Genomic DNA, 17,561 nt, shown 5'->3' with positions numbered 1-17,561 from the left:
CTGTGTCCTGAAGCCTTTGTAAAAACATCTCAACAGGTATAAATTCAAAAAGCCCAGGTATGCTTGGCTCAACATAAAGGAAACTCATAAAATGAAGCCCGTGTGGTTTATGTGCAGTTCTGATAGGCATGCAGAAGGAATTTGTTATGAAACCTGTTCCTTTATTCAAGAATTTGTGAGCACATATTATGTTTTCTTGATAAATAATATTTCCTTGAATTGTTTACAATCGCAGCCGATAGACTTCTGTGTTGTTCTGTTGGTTATCTCCAACAAGAGAATAAGCATAATACAAATTGTTATGCATTACCTAGACTTCCATTTGCAATAAGGAACACAGACAATGCCATACCAAAGTGAGTTTATTGACATTCCTTGAAGGTGATATGACGGAAGAGAAAGCTTGGCCTGAGTATCACGTGACATTTCTCTTGTCAATGAAAGCAAAATCAGCCCAATAATGTGGACTTCTCCTGCTATTGACTAGAACAAAGACTTTTAGCAAAATTGTTATAGATATTTCCTTAGATAATTCAGAAGCTGCAGGAAGTAGGTTGATGGACTGACATTTACTCTATATTCTACCTGTTGGCATCTATTTTTTTTCTATTGGAACAAAGGAACTCTATGTCACTAATAGAAAAAGAACACTTTCTCTTTTGATCTTATGAGGGCTGAACACCTAGATTTTTATGTTATAGAATGGAAGCAATAATTTTAGTGAGCAGTAAAATAAATAATAATAATAATAATAATAATAAAGCACCACATTTGTTATGTGAAAGTCTAACTAGTTTCATTTTAAAGTGTTTCATTTTGACTTTGAAAACATTTGTGGCAATTGAGAAATTTTCTGAACCCAAAATTTGGACACACGGTTTGACACATGGACTGACAATGTCATAAAATGTAATATTTAAATGTCCTGGAAAGTCCAGTTCATTGACTTGCACAAAAATACACTTACTGTTAAAGAACATTGGGACATATGTTAAAAAACAACACATTTAGATTTTTGTCATATTTAAAGCCTGCCAAAAATATATATCTTTCTTAAATTTGCATTGCCATTCAAAAAATTGTGCTACAATAGTGATGGTTAAAATTTTTTGTCAACTTATATATGCAGGAAGTTACAAAGAACTCAGGATATTTAGAATACTTCTGATCCTACAGAGTCAATTTTCTATTTTTAAGATTATTGTCTTCATATGACAGAATAAAATGTGATATCCATGAAATTAATAATACTACAGCATTTCAAAAGCATTTTTCCAATTGTAACATGATTTTCTCTTTTTTTTATTATTCTTGTTTAACCCTCAATTAAGGGTAATATGCTTTACTAAAATTATCTCTAGAAGACTTTTTTTTTTTTAAGAGAAAATGCTGTTTATAAGGGATTAATTTTATAATAAGTTATAGAGAAAACTCATACTTTAAATGAAAAAAAAATACAAGTGGTAACAAATAGATCTGCCTTGCCCCTTAAATTGCTTGAATTAATGAATATTTACATACATGTAACACCAAGTTCTAAAAATAATACATGCCTCCTATATTAGAAGGTCAAGCTCATTGGCTTGCCCAAAATAAAGGACATATGGTAATATATTCAAAGAGAACTGCAGCAGTAGTTTTATCCTATTATGTATTAAAGCATTAGAATTGTGAAATGGTCAGCATAATCCTCATGTTCTGATTTCATAAATAAATAATAGCTCCATTGGAATCGACAATTTTTCAGATATTGAAATGTATACTGAATTTTATAGGTTCCCAAATTCCATATGATGTAACTTACACATTCAATTCTATCTTGGGAAATATTCTTTCTAGATGACAACTGAAATCTAAATTTCTATAACATGTATATTCCCTGATTGACAGAAAGTACACTGCAGCAAGGGGTGCTGGGTATTGCAAATAATTCCTACGAAAAGAATGCTTCATATTGGAGTGCAAGGAACACAATGCACAACAAGACACAGACTAATATAATGAGAACAAGGCATGGCTTCATATGAAATGAACTTTGTCTTATGTCCCTCACCAGCTTTTCTTCATTTCCTGTATTAATAAACAAAAATGCAACATTTCAACAGTGGGGCCCTTTTCGCTCTTCTTTTCCCAGTGAAGAAAAACACTTTTTATGTATGACATTATTTCAGACAACATGGATAACAAGGTTAGAAAAATAGCAAAGGACTGTTATGCTTGGGTTTATGTCAAATGTATTTGAGAGATTAGAATGTCTTTGGAGCTTGCAGTTGTTTTTCTGCAAACACGAAGTTTTCTGTGTTATCTCCTTACTGAATGCTAAAAGAAACTAGTGTCTATTTTGACACAAATCAACATGCCTTTGAGGTGTGAGGGCTCTGCTCTGGGAGATTGCTATGAATGAAAAAGCACTATACTGCCCTTGACCCCTAACAAGCACCATCACTATCTGCAGCTTCTTTTTTAGTGTGGTCCCTGGGGACAATCAGATGTGAAGGAATTTGAATAACATAATTAAGAAAACAGCATGAAAAATCAATATTCAAGTTAAAATAAAAATTTGCCTTACAAGCAATTACTTGGCTTTAATAGAAGTCATGAGATTATCTATGCATTCCCCCCCCCCCCCTCTTTATGTGGGATAACTGTAGTGAAACAGAATAAAAACAGTACAGCACTCGTATTCAAACCAACCTACTATGTCCCCCTTCTCTTTTTCCTGTTTGCTTCATCACACTGTATATAACACAACGGGGGCAGAAGCCTTGCCATTGATAGTAACTGTATAATGAGATCTCCTTCTTGGACATGTGCACGAGTTTGTGCTTCTTGTGTGGTGAATGCTCACAAAGGGGGTGTCCCTCATAGATTTCTCTAAGCTGAAGTTGAGCCACAACCCCCACACCCATTGGGATGCATTGTGTTGCATCAGTAGGTGTTTATCTTGCTGTTATTATTTGTTGGAAAGTGTCCTATTTGCACCATATGTTTAGGCCAGTTCCAGCTGATGGGACTGATGCCATATAAATTATGAGTTGAATGTAATAAAAAAAAGTTGGGTTTTCTACTGCTGCTTTTGCATGGATATATGCACAGGGAAAAGTAGAGCGGAGGGAAAGAAAGAGTTGATCAACTCCTAGTTTTAGAGTTGGTCGTTAGAAAGTAGATATTAAAAAAAAAAAAAGGTGGCCCTGCTCAGAAGACATGGGCATATAAAAGCTTGGAATGCTTAATGCTTACAATTTCCCCTTAAATTATATAAACGGAAGTAAACATTTATTACTATTTGGTCAAGTGTAGCATAACTAGCATTCCTATTTCATTGTTAGTAATGGAGGTATGTGGAGATATGCACAGATCTTGAGACAGCTGTTTTTTAATATTGCATACAGGCTAGCAGTTCATTGAAAATAGAGGAGATAAGCCTGGAGGTTATATCTTAGAAGAAGGCAGTTCTTCATGCACAGCTTTTGTCCATTCTGATTTGGTTTGAAAATAAAAATCATGAAGTTCCAACATCAAAGAAGAGTTGATTCAGGGAAAGGGAAATGGAAAGGAAAATGGATTCTTCCAGAAAGGGTGGTGTCACTGTCCAGGAAAATGTCAGGTGAGTTTCCATTTCTTTATTCAAGTCCAAAAGTGCTAGTTTCTTCTACTGCTGTTAACAGCTTTTCGTACAGCATGGAGTATGAGGGATAAGGTGGAAGATCCAATCTGTTGAAACATGTGTGTGCCCTGAACGGGGGAGAAAAGATTGGTGAAGGTGTTTTTCCCCCCCCCCAATGATATATCTGGTTTGGATATATCTATGATCAGTCGGAAGCAGTGAATCAGAAGTTAGCAGAGCCACCATGCAGGACCACCATAAAACATTGCGAACTAGACTTGAATAGACCAGTTGAGGAAGTGGACTACCTATCAAAACAGGTAGTTTGCATTTGTTAGCAAACCACACTGAACTAAAATTACACTAGCAAACCAATGGTATCAACTTTATTTTGCAATTAAGGTGTGAAAATGAATGTGGTTAGGGAAGGAGGCAGACATATAATTAGTATTGGAGGGTCATATTCCCAAGCCTCCTTGCCCACCTCTGACTTCTGGGTCTTAGTCAACCACATAGATTTAGGGATGTCCACAGATGGCTTGGAATTGAAAGTCAGAAAAAGAGCTTCACAAATCAAAAAAAGCTAAAGGAGTTCATCACCACCAAACCAGCATTATATGAAATGCTGGAAGGTATTCTTTAAAAAGAGGAAGAAGAAAAAGGTAAAGATAAAAATTATGAACAACGAATACATATCTATCAACAAGTGAATCTAAAAATCAACTGAATAAAAAATCTGATGAGCAGAATAAACTGGTAAATATAATAGAATCAGGGGCATAGAAAGGGAGTGGACTGACAATTCTCGGAGGGGAAAGGGGTGTGGAGAGTGTGGGAAGAGACTGGACAAAAATCATACACCTATGGATGAGGACAGTGAGGGAGGTAAGGGTAGGTGGGGTGGGAACTGGTGGAGGGGGAAAAAAGAGGAACAATTGTAATAATCTGAACAATAAAGATTTATTAAATTAAAAAAAGCTTCATACCTGGGTAGAGACGTAATTTTCCCCCATTTCTCTATGCAGAAACGCCGAAGCCCACTGCTTCCTCGGAGGGCTGCAAAGCCTTCATAGGGCACACTTGATGTTCCTGTGACGAACTGAAGTAATCTTAACCTCTGCTCATTATTGAAGTGCTCCACCGCAGCCCAGAACCAGCGGATCACAAGATGCCCATCATGGTAACCTGAGTGGAGCAAAAAGAGAGAACGAGAGGAAGTAAAAAAAAAAAAAAAAAAAAAAAAGGAAGGAGGGGAGGGAATAGAGAGATGAAATCCACATCAGGTGTGGTAAGAACAGAACAGCTGCTTTCGATCTGCTGATTTCTGTAGTATTGGCCTGTAGGTAAGTCTACAACAATTTGTGTAACTTGGTCAATTTTAAAAACAAAAGCAGATTTAGAAAGTACCTTATTTTATACAAATGATTATGATGTTCTTAGAGATGTTTGGGAATCCATCAGTCATTTCCTGCCTCATAGAAATGTAGATAAGGAATGACTAGACTTAGAGCTCATTAAGATCCTTAAGAGAAAAACCCTCTATAATACAATATTTTTTTAAAAAAATATTGATTTTTTTTACAGAGAAGAAGGAAGAGGGATAGAGAGCTAGAAACATCGATAAGAGAGAAACATTGATCAGCTGCCTCCTGCACACCTCCTACTGGGGATGTGTCCTGCAACCAAGGTACATGCCTTTGCCTGGAATTGAACCTGGGACTCTTCAGTTCGCAGGCCGACGCTCTATCCACCAAGTTAAACCAGTTAGGGCAATACAATCTTTTATTTTATTTTCTGTTTTTCTGATGTCAGATCTTGGTAACTGCATACCACAGAAGAGTCTAGGACTTAAGAAAGCCTGGAGGTAAAGGGCAAGCTTGGTGAATGGAAGATGCTGGGCTCTCCAGTAGCCATTGATACCTACCCTTGGAGCAGCTGCGCTCAGGCCAACTGTGGGTTGAGATGAGTTGGGCTCATGGAAGAAGTATTGAGCCCCTCTCACAGTACAGGTGAGAGACAAAGCTTGAATCAGTTACTTAAGGTAAATAATTTGCTGCTGACTTCAAATGCAAGAGACATTCAAAGGTGGGAAAAATCAATGTAGAATGGGGTGTAGGGGTGTCGAACTCAATCAGAGAAGGGGCCAAAATCTAAAATCCAGCCTAAATTGCGGGCCGAATGGTTTACTGAACAGTCATAAACTGTCATTGTGATGGAAACGCAGTGGAGTGCAGTGATGACAGCGCGGTGCGGGCCACATTGCAAGGCCTGGCGGGACGGATTTGGCCCGCGGGCCTTGTGTTTGACACATGTGGGGTAGAGGCAGGAAAACCTTCATAAAAAAGAAGGTGTGAGTTAAATATGCAAAGGCCTTGTATGAGTGGAAGGGAGGAAGAGAACATTTCTGGTGGGGGAAATAAAGGATGAGGAAGAAATATGGAGGACAGAGCAAGCCGACTAGCATCGACAGGGATCTGGCAAGGACTGGAAGGAAACTTGCTGGGAGAGTTAGAGGTCCTTAACAGCCAGAGACATTTTGACTTGATACCTTAGGTCAGTGGTTTTCCTACCAGAATAAGAAGGGCCTAGAGATTCCACAAAGGCTTCTCATGGCTGAGTGTATTGGGGAGATAAGGTAGCCTGAGATGGCAGGTCTCCCTCTCCCTCTCCCTCTCCCTCTCCCTCTCCCTCTCCCTCTCCCTCTCCCTCTCCCGCTCCCTCTCCCTCTCCCTCTCCCTCTCCCTCTCCCTCTCCCTCTCCCTCTCCCTCTCCCTCTCCCTCTCCCTCTCCCTCTCCCTCTCCCTCTCCCTCTCCCTCTCCCTCTCCCTCTCCCTCTCCCTCTCCCTCTCCCTCTCCCTCTCCCTCTCCCTCTCCCTCTCCCTCTCCCTCTCCCTCTCCCTCTCCCTCTCCCTCTCCCTCTCCCTCTCCCTCTCCCTCTCTCTCTCTCTCTCTTATATTGATTGGGGTTTCTCTGTAATATGTTATACAAAGAAAGGGTTCTCAAACTGAAACTGTCAACGAACTCTCCTATAAATAATGAGCTTGTTTTGTGGGTAGGAAGTAGCATGATGAAAATAATGTTCCAGGAAGACTAGTTTGGCAGTGTGAAGGTGAATAGTTAGGAGGGATTAGAAATTGGTTTCGGAGAGACCACAGGACAGATATAGCAAACAAGGACTATGTTGAAGATAGTGCCAATTCTATAGGAATTGGGACACAATTCCCTGCCAGCAGGCAAACCAGCTCAGGACCTGGCTCATGGAGGATGGCATCCCCTGGTGAATCTACACTGAGTTAGGCCAGAGATGACCACCGGGGTTACTGTCAGCTGAAGGAAGGTTCAGGTGGGAAGATGGAGGAAGGCATATAGAACTGTAATGAGTACACACACATTCAAGTAAGAGCAAGTTTTTGTAGTCTTGCCGAAACTGGTTTGGCTTAGTGGATAGAGTGTTGGCCTGCAGACTAAAAGGTCCCAAGTTCGATTCCGGTCAAGGGCATGTACCTTGGTTTCGGGCATGTCCCCAGTAGGGGGTGTGCAAGAGGCAGCTGATCGATGATTCTCTCTCATCGATGTTTCTACGGTAACTCTCTCTATCCTTCTCCCTCTCTGAAAAAAAATCAATAAAATATATTTAAAAAAATTTTTTTGTAGTCTTAAAAAAGTGATGATACACACACACACACACACACACACACACAAACACACACACTGAATGGTCAGATTATTGTGATCTCTGAACGCACAATAATCTGACCATTCAGTGTGTGTGTGTGTGAGTGTGTGTGTGTATCTAGTGCATGAATTTGTGCATGAGTGGGGGCCGGCCAGCCTGGCCAGGGGGAGGGCACATGGGCAGTTGGCCAGCCTGCCTGCTGGTCGAACTCCTGGTGGAGGAGACAATTTGCATATTAGCTTTTTATTATATAGGATATATACTGGCCAGATTATTATGTGTTCAGAGATCATAACAATCTGGCTATATAGCTATATATATATATATATCTTTAACCACAAAAAAGACCCATTTACAAAAATGACTATTTATGTAAAATATTCATAATAGGTAAAATTGTAGATATAGAATGCACATTGATGGTTGCCAGGGTTGGTGAAGAATGGGGAGCAACTGCTTAATGAGTACAAGTTTCCTTTTGGGATGATGAAAATGTTTGGGAATCAGCTAAAAGTGATGGTTGAGCAACACTGTGAACATACTAAATGCCACTGGATTGCTTACTTTAAAATGGTGAATTTATTACATCAATTTCACCTCAAAATTCTTTAAAAAACCGATGACTTGTGTCTGTGTTAGCTATATCATCGCAAGCCCTGCCAGCTCACCTCCCCGGTACTCGGTGTTATTCCGCCAGTCATTTAGGTCGATTTCTGCTGTGCCAGCTATCACCAGCTCCAGTTCCCTGGCATCGAACACGGAGACAAGCCTAGAGTCTATAACCTGAAATACAGATGAGGCTTCAGCATATAGGTCCACCCACATTGAAAGTTCTATTCATTATTATTATTTCTGTGGTTTAAGCTGGGAAACAGATCATCATTTACACCCCCCCCTTTTTTTTATTGTGCTATTATTGTGACTTACACATTTTGAAATACAAACCACTCATAAGTTCAGAATCAAAACAGGCCCCATTTTAGCCCGCCTGAATGACATGGCTCAGTGGTTGAACATTGATCTATGAATCAAGAGATCAAGGTTTGATTCCCAGGCAGGGCATATGCCCAAGTTGCATGCTTAATCCCCAGTGTGGGGCATGCAGGAGGCAGCTGATCAATGATTCTGTCTCCTCACTGACGTTTCTATCTCTATTTCCCTCTCCCTTTCTCTCTGAAATCAGTAAAAAATATATATATTTTAAAAAGGTCCCATGTTTTTCACTACCTCTGATACTGCCCCACCCCAATGATGTTATGAACAAACCTGACTTGACTTTCCTAGTCACACTTAAATTTTCAAGAAAACTTGCATTTTAAAGACAGAAAGATCTAACTCACTTTGAAGTGACTCGATAGCTATTAATATTACCACTTTACCTAAAAGGTATCTTCTCTTCCACATCGAACTATAACATTCCCTAGGAAGGAGCATTAAAAGCATTATATTTTTCTTTCCTTTCCCCCTTACTTCCATTCCCCTTTATTCAAAGATCTGGGAGCACCTGCCTTGTTAGGATTCTAAACTCTGGCTTTCTGTCTCCTTGTCAGATGTACCAGGCACAACTGAACATGGATAGTGGGTACCAACTTTAACCAAATCAGTGGTGGATGAGCCAGTGACCCATACTGTACTTCACTGTGGCAGGGAAAGAAGACCCAAGCCCCGAAAAAATCATTTAGAGCCTCTTGTTTATAAACTGGAAAAGCTTATGGGTGCCAATTTTTGGTGCACAGAAAGGCTAGTAGCTGTCACTGTCCCCTTGATTTATGGCACTGTAACAAAATAAAAATCTAGTAAGGGTGAAAAGTACCTGCCGATGACTTCATTTCTTTTATCTTAATTTCATTGAATGGAAGGAAATGCAACATGCACTTATCTTTTCACACTGGGCACACCAGGGCCACACCAACACCAACACCAGTTTTGTGAGAACTTTTTTTTTTTTTTTTTTTTTTTTTTTTTTTTTTTAATCTGCCAGAGAGTTGGGTTTCCCGGGAACTCTGGTCTCTCATTTATCCACCTGGCACTCTGGTGAGTAGAGCTGAACCCTTTGCCTGCCTTGGTTCTTCTCCCTTTAGCCTCACACGCTGTGTCTAATGATGAAGGCCTTGGCCCAAATCCTGCCTTCTTCAGGCAGGCCTAGACCTTACCTCATAGAAGCCCCGCACCAGCGCCTCTGTCTGCTGCACCACACCACGCTCCACCCGCCACTTCACCATCCTCTCGATGTACTCCTTCTTGTTCTTTTCCGTCACCTGGGTGTTGGCTCCTCCAGATTTTAACTCCCTTTCTGTTACCTTGTAGGAAAACAGAAAGATTTGGATGCATATTACCTAAGCTCACAGTAAGACAAACACATTTTGGGTGGATGAACTAGATATAAAAAGTCCTCTTCACATGAGTTCAGTGTCAATACTTCTTTACTTTTCTGGAAGTTACTAAAAAAGATTCTGGCCCTAGCTGGTTTGGCTTAGTGAGTAGAAAGTTGGTCTGGGGATTTAAGGGTCCTGGGTTTGATTCCGGTCAAGGGCACACACCTGAGTTGTGCAGGAGGCAACCAATCGACGTGTTTCTCTAACATCGATGTTTCTCTCTGTTTCTCTTCCTCCCTCCCACTCTCTCTAAAAATCATTGGAAGCAAAATAGCATAGGATGGGCAGACAGCTTTCAGAGACAGGTAAAATAGTGACAGAAGAATGACATCTTGACCTTGAGAAAAGAAACAGAGAGTGACATTGCCACTTAGTATGGTGATGCCTGTTTGTTAGGACAAGTTTGAATCATCCCGAAAAGTTATGGGCAGGAGATCCAAGGCGGCGGTAGACTAGGTGGGTATTACACTCACCACCTCCCAGGACCAAACTGGATTCATAACAAAAAAAAATAGAAAAATTAACCTGAATAATCAACTGAAGATTAGCTGAACAGAATTCTTACAACCAAGAATTACCAAGAAAAAGCCATATCAAGTCTGCACCATAGAAATTGTATTAAGTCCAGTGACAAGCAGCATCTGACATTAGCGGGAATCAGACTCCCTCCAGAGAAACTCCAGAACCAACACTCCCAGTGGCCACCTTTACACAACATCAAAGCAGGACCCAGGGAGCTTCACAAGTGGCATATTCAAAGGGAGATCTTGCCACACACGCGCTGAGGCACATTCTGCTTTGTGTGGCCAGCACCTGCACAGCAACTCCTACACCGTGTGGACGGGGTTGATCTCAGTCAGCAAGCCTGAGGGTCGACTCCACACACAAATGGGCCAATAGCAATCAAGACTTCCATTCAGCTCGATGCCAGGCAGTTCTGAATGATGGCTGTTCTGTAGTGCAGTTGTAATTCTGAAGTGGTTGTGGGAGGAGGCGAGCACTATGTTTACCCATGCTGCCTTCTTGGCTGGCGCCCTCTGGAGTTTATTTTAGTGTAATGATTTAAGTTAGAATTCTAACTTAAAAAATGTTATTATTGCTACCCAGTTGCCTTAACACAATTTTCTAAGAAGTTGCATTTATTTTACAAATTTGCCCTCCACAGTAGAGCAAATGTAAAGGATGGGCTAAAAGTAATCATTGCCCAAGACACAGCGTATTTTACACATGGCAGGACAGGAAAGCGAATCATATATTTTTGAATACATTTAAATGTGCTTTTCATAGTGGTAGGAAGAATAATTTTTCCTTAAAAATGTAAATGAGTATTTTTCAGAGGTGTGTTTATACAAATAAAATAAAACAGAACATTGCCATTTTCTCGGACCTATTTAAGATTCTTGATTGGCATGTGGACTGCAAGGTTCAGTGGGTAACTCTCACCCATAGACTTAGCACATTGTCCATATTCATGCAAGTTACTGATAAAGTATCCTCAGTTAATTCTCAAAACAACCTTATTACAAATTACCACATGTCATGGGCTGTCTGGGTCTCTTGTAATTGATATTCTGAAAATGTTAATTGTTAAATCTGCTCAGGCTATAGTTAGCCTGATAAAACTGTAACCCAGAAGATTCAGTGTTACATAAATGCTGATGGAAAACAAACGAGAAGCTTATTTAAATAGTTTTCAAATATAAATTTTGGAGGACTAAATATCTAGATGCTAGTATAGCCAAATTCATAAAAAGAGAATGCAGAATTTTTCTTATAAAGTGCAGGGAAGGAGAAATGGGGAATTGTTTAATGGGTATGATATCAGGTTTGCAAGATGATATATTTCAGAAGGGGAGGGGAGATTGGGAAGAGGTTAAACAAAGAACTTATATGCACATATGCATAGCCCGTGGACAAACATTAGTGTGGGGAAGGCCTGAGGAGGGGAGAGGGAGTGGGGTAGAATGGGTCAACGGTGGGGGAGGGGGAGGAAAGAGGACATTTGTCATAATTTGAACAATAAAGTTTTTTTTTTTTTTTTTTAAAGAGTAAGTTCTGGGGGTAGTTGCACACCAATGTCAATACTCTTAACAATATTGAACTATACACTTGAAAGTTGTTAACATGCTAAATTTTATGTCAATTTTTTCACAATAAAAAACAAAATCCCTTTTCCAAGCCCCACATCTTACAAACCTGTCCAAAAACCTCTTCGTTAACAGTGAAAGTGAGGTCTAGGATATCTGTGATGTTGTTGTCCTTCATCCATTGCAAGCTCTGGTGGAATTCCTCATCCAAATATTCCAGGTCACTTAAATCGCAGGGCCTGGGTCCATTCAAAGGGAAAAAGGTAAAACAAATGATTGTCACGACTGCATTTTAAAATGTCGTTATGGCACTCCTGTCTAAAACAACACAGATTTGTTCTAACAATGTGACACTTTTGAATATATTTCTGTATCTTTTACTCTTTTAAAAACAAAAATTACGATATCCACAAAAATAAACATGAAATAATTATTGACTCACGAACTCTCCATGGCAATTGGAGAAAAGTAATATTTAAAAACATAAGTTTTAGAGAGATCAATATGACTTAGTAATTTAATGAAATGTTTGTCATTACTTATGCAAACTATAATTATCTATGAAAACTAATTCATATCCACTATATAATGTTATAATTGCTTCTACTATGCTTGCAGAACATCTCCAAATGCCTTTTTTTTATTGCATTAAAAGGTTTATGTGATATCTAAGGACTCAGAAAAATAAACAACCATAAACTTAATAGGAATTGTTAGGCAAAATAGGGACAAGAGTGCTAGCAGTGGTTATCAACCTTTCTAATGCCGAGACCCTTTAATACAGTCCCTCATGTTGTGGTGACCCCCAACCATAAAATTATTTTCCTTGCTACTCAATAACTGTAGTTTTGCTTGTGTTGTGAATCATAATGTAAATATCTGTGTTTTCCGATGGTCTTAGGTGAACCGCTGCTGTAGAGCCCAGGGGTTTAGAACCATGGGCTAGCAGGGGTCTTCGAACTACGGCCCGCGGGCCACATGCGGCCCGCAGAGGAGTCTGATCCGGCCCGCCAGGTTTTTTGGGCAGTGAGCGCAGCCGAGGTGTTACAGTAGGAATTAGTAGTTCATATAGTCCGGCCCTCCAGCTCTCTGAGGGACCGTGATCTGGCCCCCACTTTAAAAAGTTTGAGGACCCCTGGAGGGACTAACTAGGGAGGCCAGCACTTGTCCTGTAGTGGGGGCCAGGCCTACTCCGGTTTGCAATATACTTACAGTCTCAGGAGTGCCTTATAGAAGGGCCTTGTGAAGAAGGCGTCCAGCAGGTACTGATGAATCAGAGCCAGGCCTAGGATCCGACCACTAAACCTGAACCTGGAACACACACAAGGTGGGGATTTAAGGGCAGGTAGAAATTTACACAGTTAAACATGTTAATTTGTGCCTTTATTTGATGTGTTTCTTTTTAAAAAAAAATATATATTTTATTGATTTTTTACAGAGAGGAAGGGAGAGGGATAGAGAGAGTTAAAAACATCGATGAGAGAGAGTCATCAATCAGCTGCCTCTTGCACACCCCCTACTGGGGATATGCCCACAACCAAGGTACATGCCCTTGACCGGAATTGAACCCGGGACCTTTCAGTCCACAGACCAACGCTCTACCGCTGAGCCAAACCGGTTTTGGCTGATGCGTTTCTTTATAGCAGTCATCTTAGGCTACTTAAGGAATCAATTGATGACACAGGGGAGGCGCCTTCTCCTCCTTATTCTTTACCATAAACAATATCGATGTGCTCTTCTCTCCCCCAGTTACCAGAATTACCAGAGTAATTTTGCCAGGATCTTCTTTTCAGACCTGAGAGTATAAGAAGCCAAGAGAAGAGAAGCACTGGTGAAGGGGAATTATGGGTAAACAGCTCAATCTGACCTTGAGGAAGACCTAAACACAAAGCCATGGACAGTTTTCTAGAGCAGTGTTTCCCAAACTTTTGACATATGTGCACCCCTTCTATAATTTTCGTAATGCTGAGTACCCCTTGTACTCATGAGAACATAGAATTAGGCGCAGCTAAGCACGGTGCAGTGCATATCCCCACCAAACTCTTCCCATACCCCTGGGGGTACGCGTACCACACTTTGGGAAACACTGACTAGACCATCCATCCTTACCTATTAAAGCATCCCAGAGAAACCACCTGAAGGTTATGTGCATCTAATACAGATGGCAGTTGAGCTCAAAGACAGTGGGAAGAATTATACCGAATCCCACTCTGGTAGGCAATAGTGGAGCCTCCAGCTGTGAATACGTTTTCCCTTTTCATTTTGTGGGTGGTTTTCTTTGTTGTGCAGAAACATTTTGGTTTGAGGTAGTCCCACTTATTTCCCCCTTTGTTTCTCTTGCCCTAAGAGGTGTATAAGTGAAAATCTGCTACCTGAGATGTCTGAGAGTTTACAGCCTATTTTTATTGTTTCACAACTTACATTGAAGTCTTTCATCCATTTTGAGTTTATTCCTGTGTGTGGTATAAGTTGGTATAGAAGCATTTTTTTCTCCCAGGTACCTGTGTAATTTTCCAAACACCACTTATTGAAGTTACTATCTTTACTCCATTGTATGCTTTGCCTGTCTTTGTGTTTCTGTCTCATAGATTTCTTCATCGCTTTATTGAGAGTGATAGAAAAAGAAATGACAGGAGAAGGACAACTCTTGTTTTATCACTTGTGTCAAATGCTTGATGTAGACTCCTTCCTGCCTGAGCTCAAGAACCACAGAGCTGAGACTATTTGAAGAGAGATGGCATGGCAATAGCTATACACCTGGGCAGAGGTGGGTTATTTGATGCTACAAAACCAAAATACAGGAATTTGGCCTGTAAGTCCAGTAGGCCCAGGTACGTCCAGTAGGCCCAGAAACTCCCATCACCAGCAGCCATTGCAACATATCATAAGTAATCAATGTCACAACAATCACACTAGCAATTTCCAGGACTCATTTTCTTATGAAGTCCTGGAACTCCTGCAGTGAGAGCAGGGGTAATTTTCAAATCAGGTGCTGTGGAGACACAGCAGAAAAGTGCATGCATGCTTCATTTCCCATGCAGATTTCTGGAGGCTTCTAATACTTGAAGTATCTCGCCTACAGAACTGTACAGAATTGATAATACTTATCTTCTTACACATAGCAGTAAGTGGTAATAGATGCCTCAATAGGAGAAAACCAGAGATAACTAGATTTTTTGAGTCAGAAAGACACTTAGAGATCATGTGACCCAACAGTCTTATTTTACAGTAAGTCAGAGAAGCTGATGTCCATAATGCTAAAGCTATTGGTCCTTAAGTGTACAAATGTAAAAGAATTTCAAACCCATATATATTTCCAAGGAGCCTCCACTGGGGACTCCTAATTTTAGTAGAATTATCAGCATTTAGGACCTATGTGTACCTACCTTAGTGTCATCTCAGAAGGCAATTACTGTTTCTTACATAAATTTGAAGAGGTCAATAAATTTGCAGTGTCTTTAGTATTTATTTTGTATTCTGGAATAAGACTAACAGAGTCTTCTTTCTAGTGCTTTGATATTCACGCTCATCATCCCTCATTCTCTCTGGCCTACTGCTCTAAAAACTGTTGCCCTCTGACTAAGAAAGACTAAAACTTTCAAACATAAGAAAGCAAAAATTCTAGATCTTACCATTCTAGATGGTTTTCCACAAATGCAGACATGGGACTGATTTGCACCGTGTAAGTATCATTTGCAGAATATTCAAAGAGTCCGTAGTAAGGGTTGAAGAGCTCCTGAGACAAAAGGAAGAAGAACTCTCGAGAAGGACCACTGTAATCCAGGCTGCGAAGGAAGCAGAGGCCCGGGAATCTATTATGAACAGGATGCAGGGGACTCAACTCTATCTGGGTGCTAGAGTGCTCTTTTAGAGTCAGTATTGGGGAATGTCAAGAGCAGCCTTAGCTCTTTGGAGTGGAAGCCAATGGAATTATTAATTTGCTATAGAAAATTGAGGATGTGGTCATTGGTTTGGGGAAATTCTCACTCAGATTTCCATAAGTGAACTCTTACGGCAATGCTCCTTAACCTTCCCTCTTCTTTGTTTTTTTAAATTTTATAACAACTATTGAATAAAACACACAGCTGGCCCATTAAAAACAAAGACATTGTTTGTGGGAGGCACAAGAGAATTTCCTGACAGTGTGGGTATGTGCACATTGTGCATATGTGTGAATTAAGAAGTTTCCAAGTTCATTCTGATATGCCCTCTTAGGTGGGTTTGCCTCTATGATTGAGATGATTTTCCATGAAGCCACTCAAATCATGTAACAAATTTGGTATATAGTGGTATATGTGCACTTTAGGAGGAAGTTTTTTTTTTATAATATATTTTATTGATTTTTAACAGAGAGAAAGGGAGAGAGATAGAGAGCTAGAAACGTTGATGAGAGAGAAACATCGACTAGCTGCCTCCTGCCCCCCTCCCCCGGGGATGCGCTTGCAACCAAGGTATTATACATGCCCTTGACCGGAATTGAACCTGGGACCTCTCAGTCTGCAGACCGACGCTCTACCTCTGAGCCAAACCGGCTTCAGCAGGAAGAGTTTTTTTTATTTTTTTATTAGATACTCAAAAGTGAAGATCCGGTAGTTTAGGGCTGTATTTTTAGTTTATACTTTGATCATATAACACAGACTCTTATGCCTGTCAATAATCATAGGCTTTTAAAGAACATGAAATCTCAAGCTTGGCAATACCTGGAGAAAGACCTCCTAGAAGGCCACAATTAGAATCACTTTGAGGCAAAGGCGTAGAGCCAACCTGCTTTTTTTTTTTTTTTTTTTAGAAAAATCACCCAAGATCCAAGGGCTTGGTACTACATTGAGGTGTCTGCATAAAACGACTGGTGCCTCACCCCTCTTCTCCAACAAAGGTGACGTAGAGTTTGTTTCGCTGGAGCTCTTTCCGGGAATAGGCCATCACCTGATTGAAGGTTCCTTCCAACAAGTGGTCCCGGCGAATGATGAGCCTAGGAAGGAGTAAAAGCCACGTGGGTGGTGAGTAGTGGCTTGAAGCTCTGCCATTGGACAGTATTCTAGGTGAGTCATGACTTCCCAGATCTCATTACCTAAACTCTCCATGAATGTGCAGATTCCATCAGCTGAGAGATGGATTTTTAAAAAACACTCTTTTTAAACCATTGTCAGCACAAGGACAATGTGTATGCTTCTATAATTAGACTAGAGGCCCGGTGCACAATATTAGTGCACGGAGGGGAAGGTCCCTCAGCCTGCCCTGCATCCTCTCGCAATCCGGGACTACTGGCTCCTAACTACTCGCCTGCCTAATTGCCCCTAACCACTCTGCCTGCCTTCCTGATCACCTCTAACCATTCGCCTGCCTACCTGATCATCCCTAACCACTCATCTGCCTGCCTGATTGCCCCTAACCACTTGTCTGCCTGCCTGATCACCCCTAACTGCTTGCCTGCCTGCCTACTCACCTCTAACTGCCTCTGCTTGCCTGCAAGATAACCCCAACTGCCTCTGCTGTTGCAGCTTCATCCGGAATGACATCAGGAAAGTTGTTTGGCTGTTCGATCTAATTAGCATATTGTGCTTTTATTATTATAGATACATTCCATCCTATTGGACTACTTTTGGTGTTTCTTTGATCAATTAAAAAAATCTTTTTAATTGGATTCCTGAGTTTGGATTTGGCTTTTCAAAGCAAAACAAAAACACAAAACTCAGGAGAAAAATCCACAATTTTTTACTTAACCTCCTATGACAAAGTTACAAAGAGCCCATGAATTTAACTAATGAGTTAAATGATGTGTCCCAAGTAAAAGTGAAGGAATATATGATTTTTT

General features: G+C 40.4%; 1 protein-coding gene across 4 annotated transcripts in view; it reads right to left on the bottom strand.

Moving 5' to 3' along the window:
* Positions 1 to 344: 344 nt before the first annotated feature.
* Positions 345 to 17,561, bottom strand: part of HECW1 (HECT, C2 and WW domain containing E3 ubiquitin protein ligase 1) — a 101,141-nt gene continuing 83,924 nt past the window's right edge. For all 4 annotated transcript variants that reach the window (XM_036429813.2, XM_045578612.1, XM_036429811.2 and 1 more), the window contains 8 exons: positions 16,605 to 16,718; positions 15,379 to 15,531; positions 12,959 to 13,057; positions 11,856 to 11,985; positions 9,438 to 9,584; positions 7,953 to 8,067; positions 4,594 to 4,792; positions 345 to 3,735 (listed from right to left, as the gene is read on the bottom strand). In XM_036429813.2, the coding sequence (XP_036285706.1) occupies positions 3,624 to 3,735; positions 4,594 to 4,792; positions 7,953 to 8,067; positions 9,438 to 9,584; positions 11,856 to 11,985; positions 12,959 to 13,057; positions 15,379 to 15,531; positions 16,605 to 16,718 (1,069 nt within the window). In that variant the 3' untranslated portion in view covers positions 345 to 3,623. The remainder of the gene's footprint in view (positions 3,736 to 4,593; positions 4,793 to 7,952; positions 8,068 to 9,437; positions 9,585 to 11,855; positions 11,986 to 12,958; positions 13,058 to 15,378; positions 15,532 to 16,604; positions 16,719 to 17,561) is intronic.

Source organism: Pipistrellus kuhlii, unplaced genomic scaffold (assembly GCF_014108245.1).
Source record: "Pipistrellus kuhlii isolate mPipKuh1 unplaced genomic scaffold, mPipKuh1.p scaffold_m20_p_10, whole genome shotgun sequence".
Taxonomy (NCBI): Eukaryota; Metazoa; Chordata; class Mammalia; order Chiroptera; family Vespertilionidae; genus Pipistrellus; species Pipistrellus kuhlii.
Note: the sequence above shows the minus strand (reverse complement) of the source record. Positions and strands in the feature narration are given on the sequence as shown.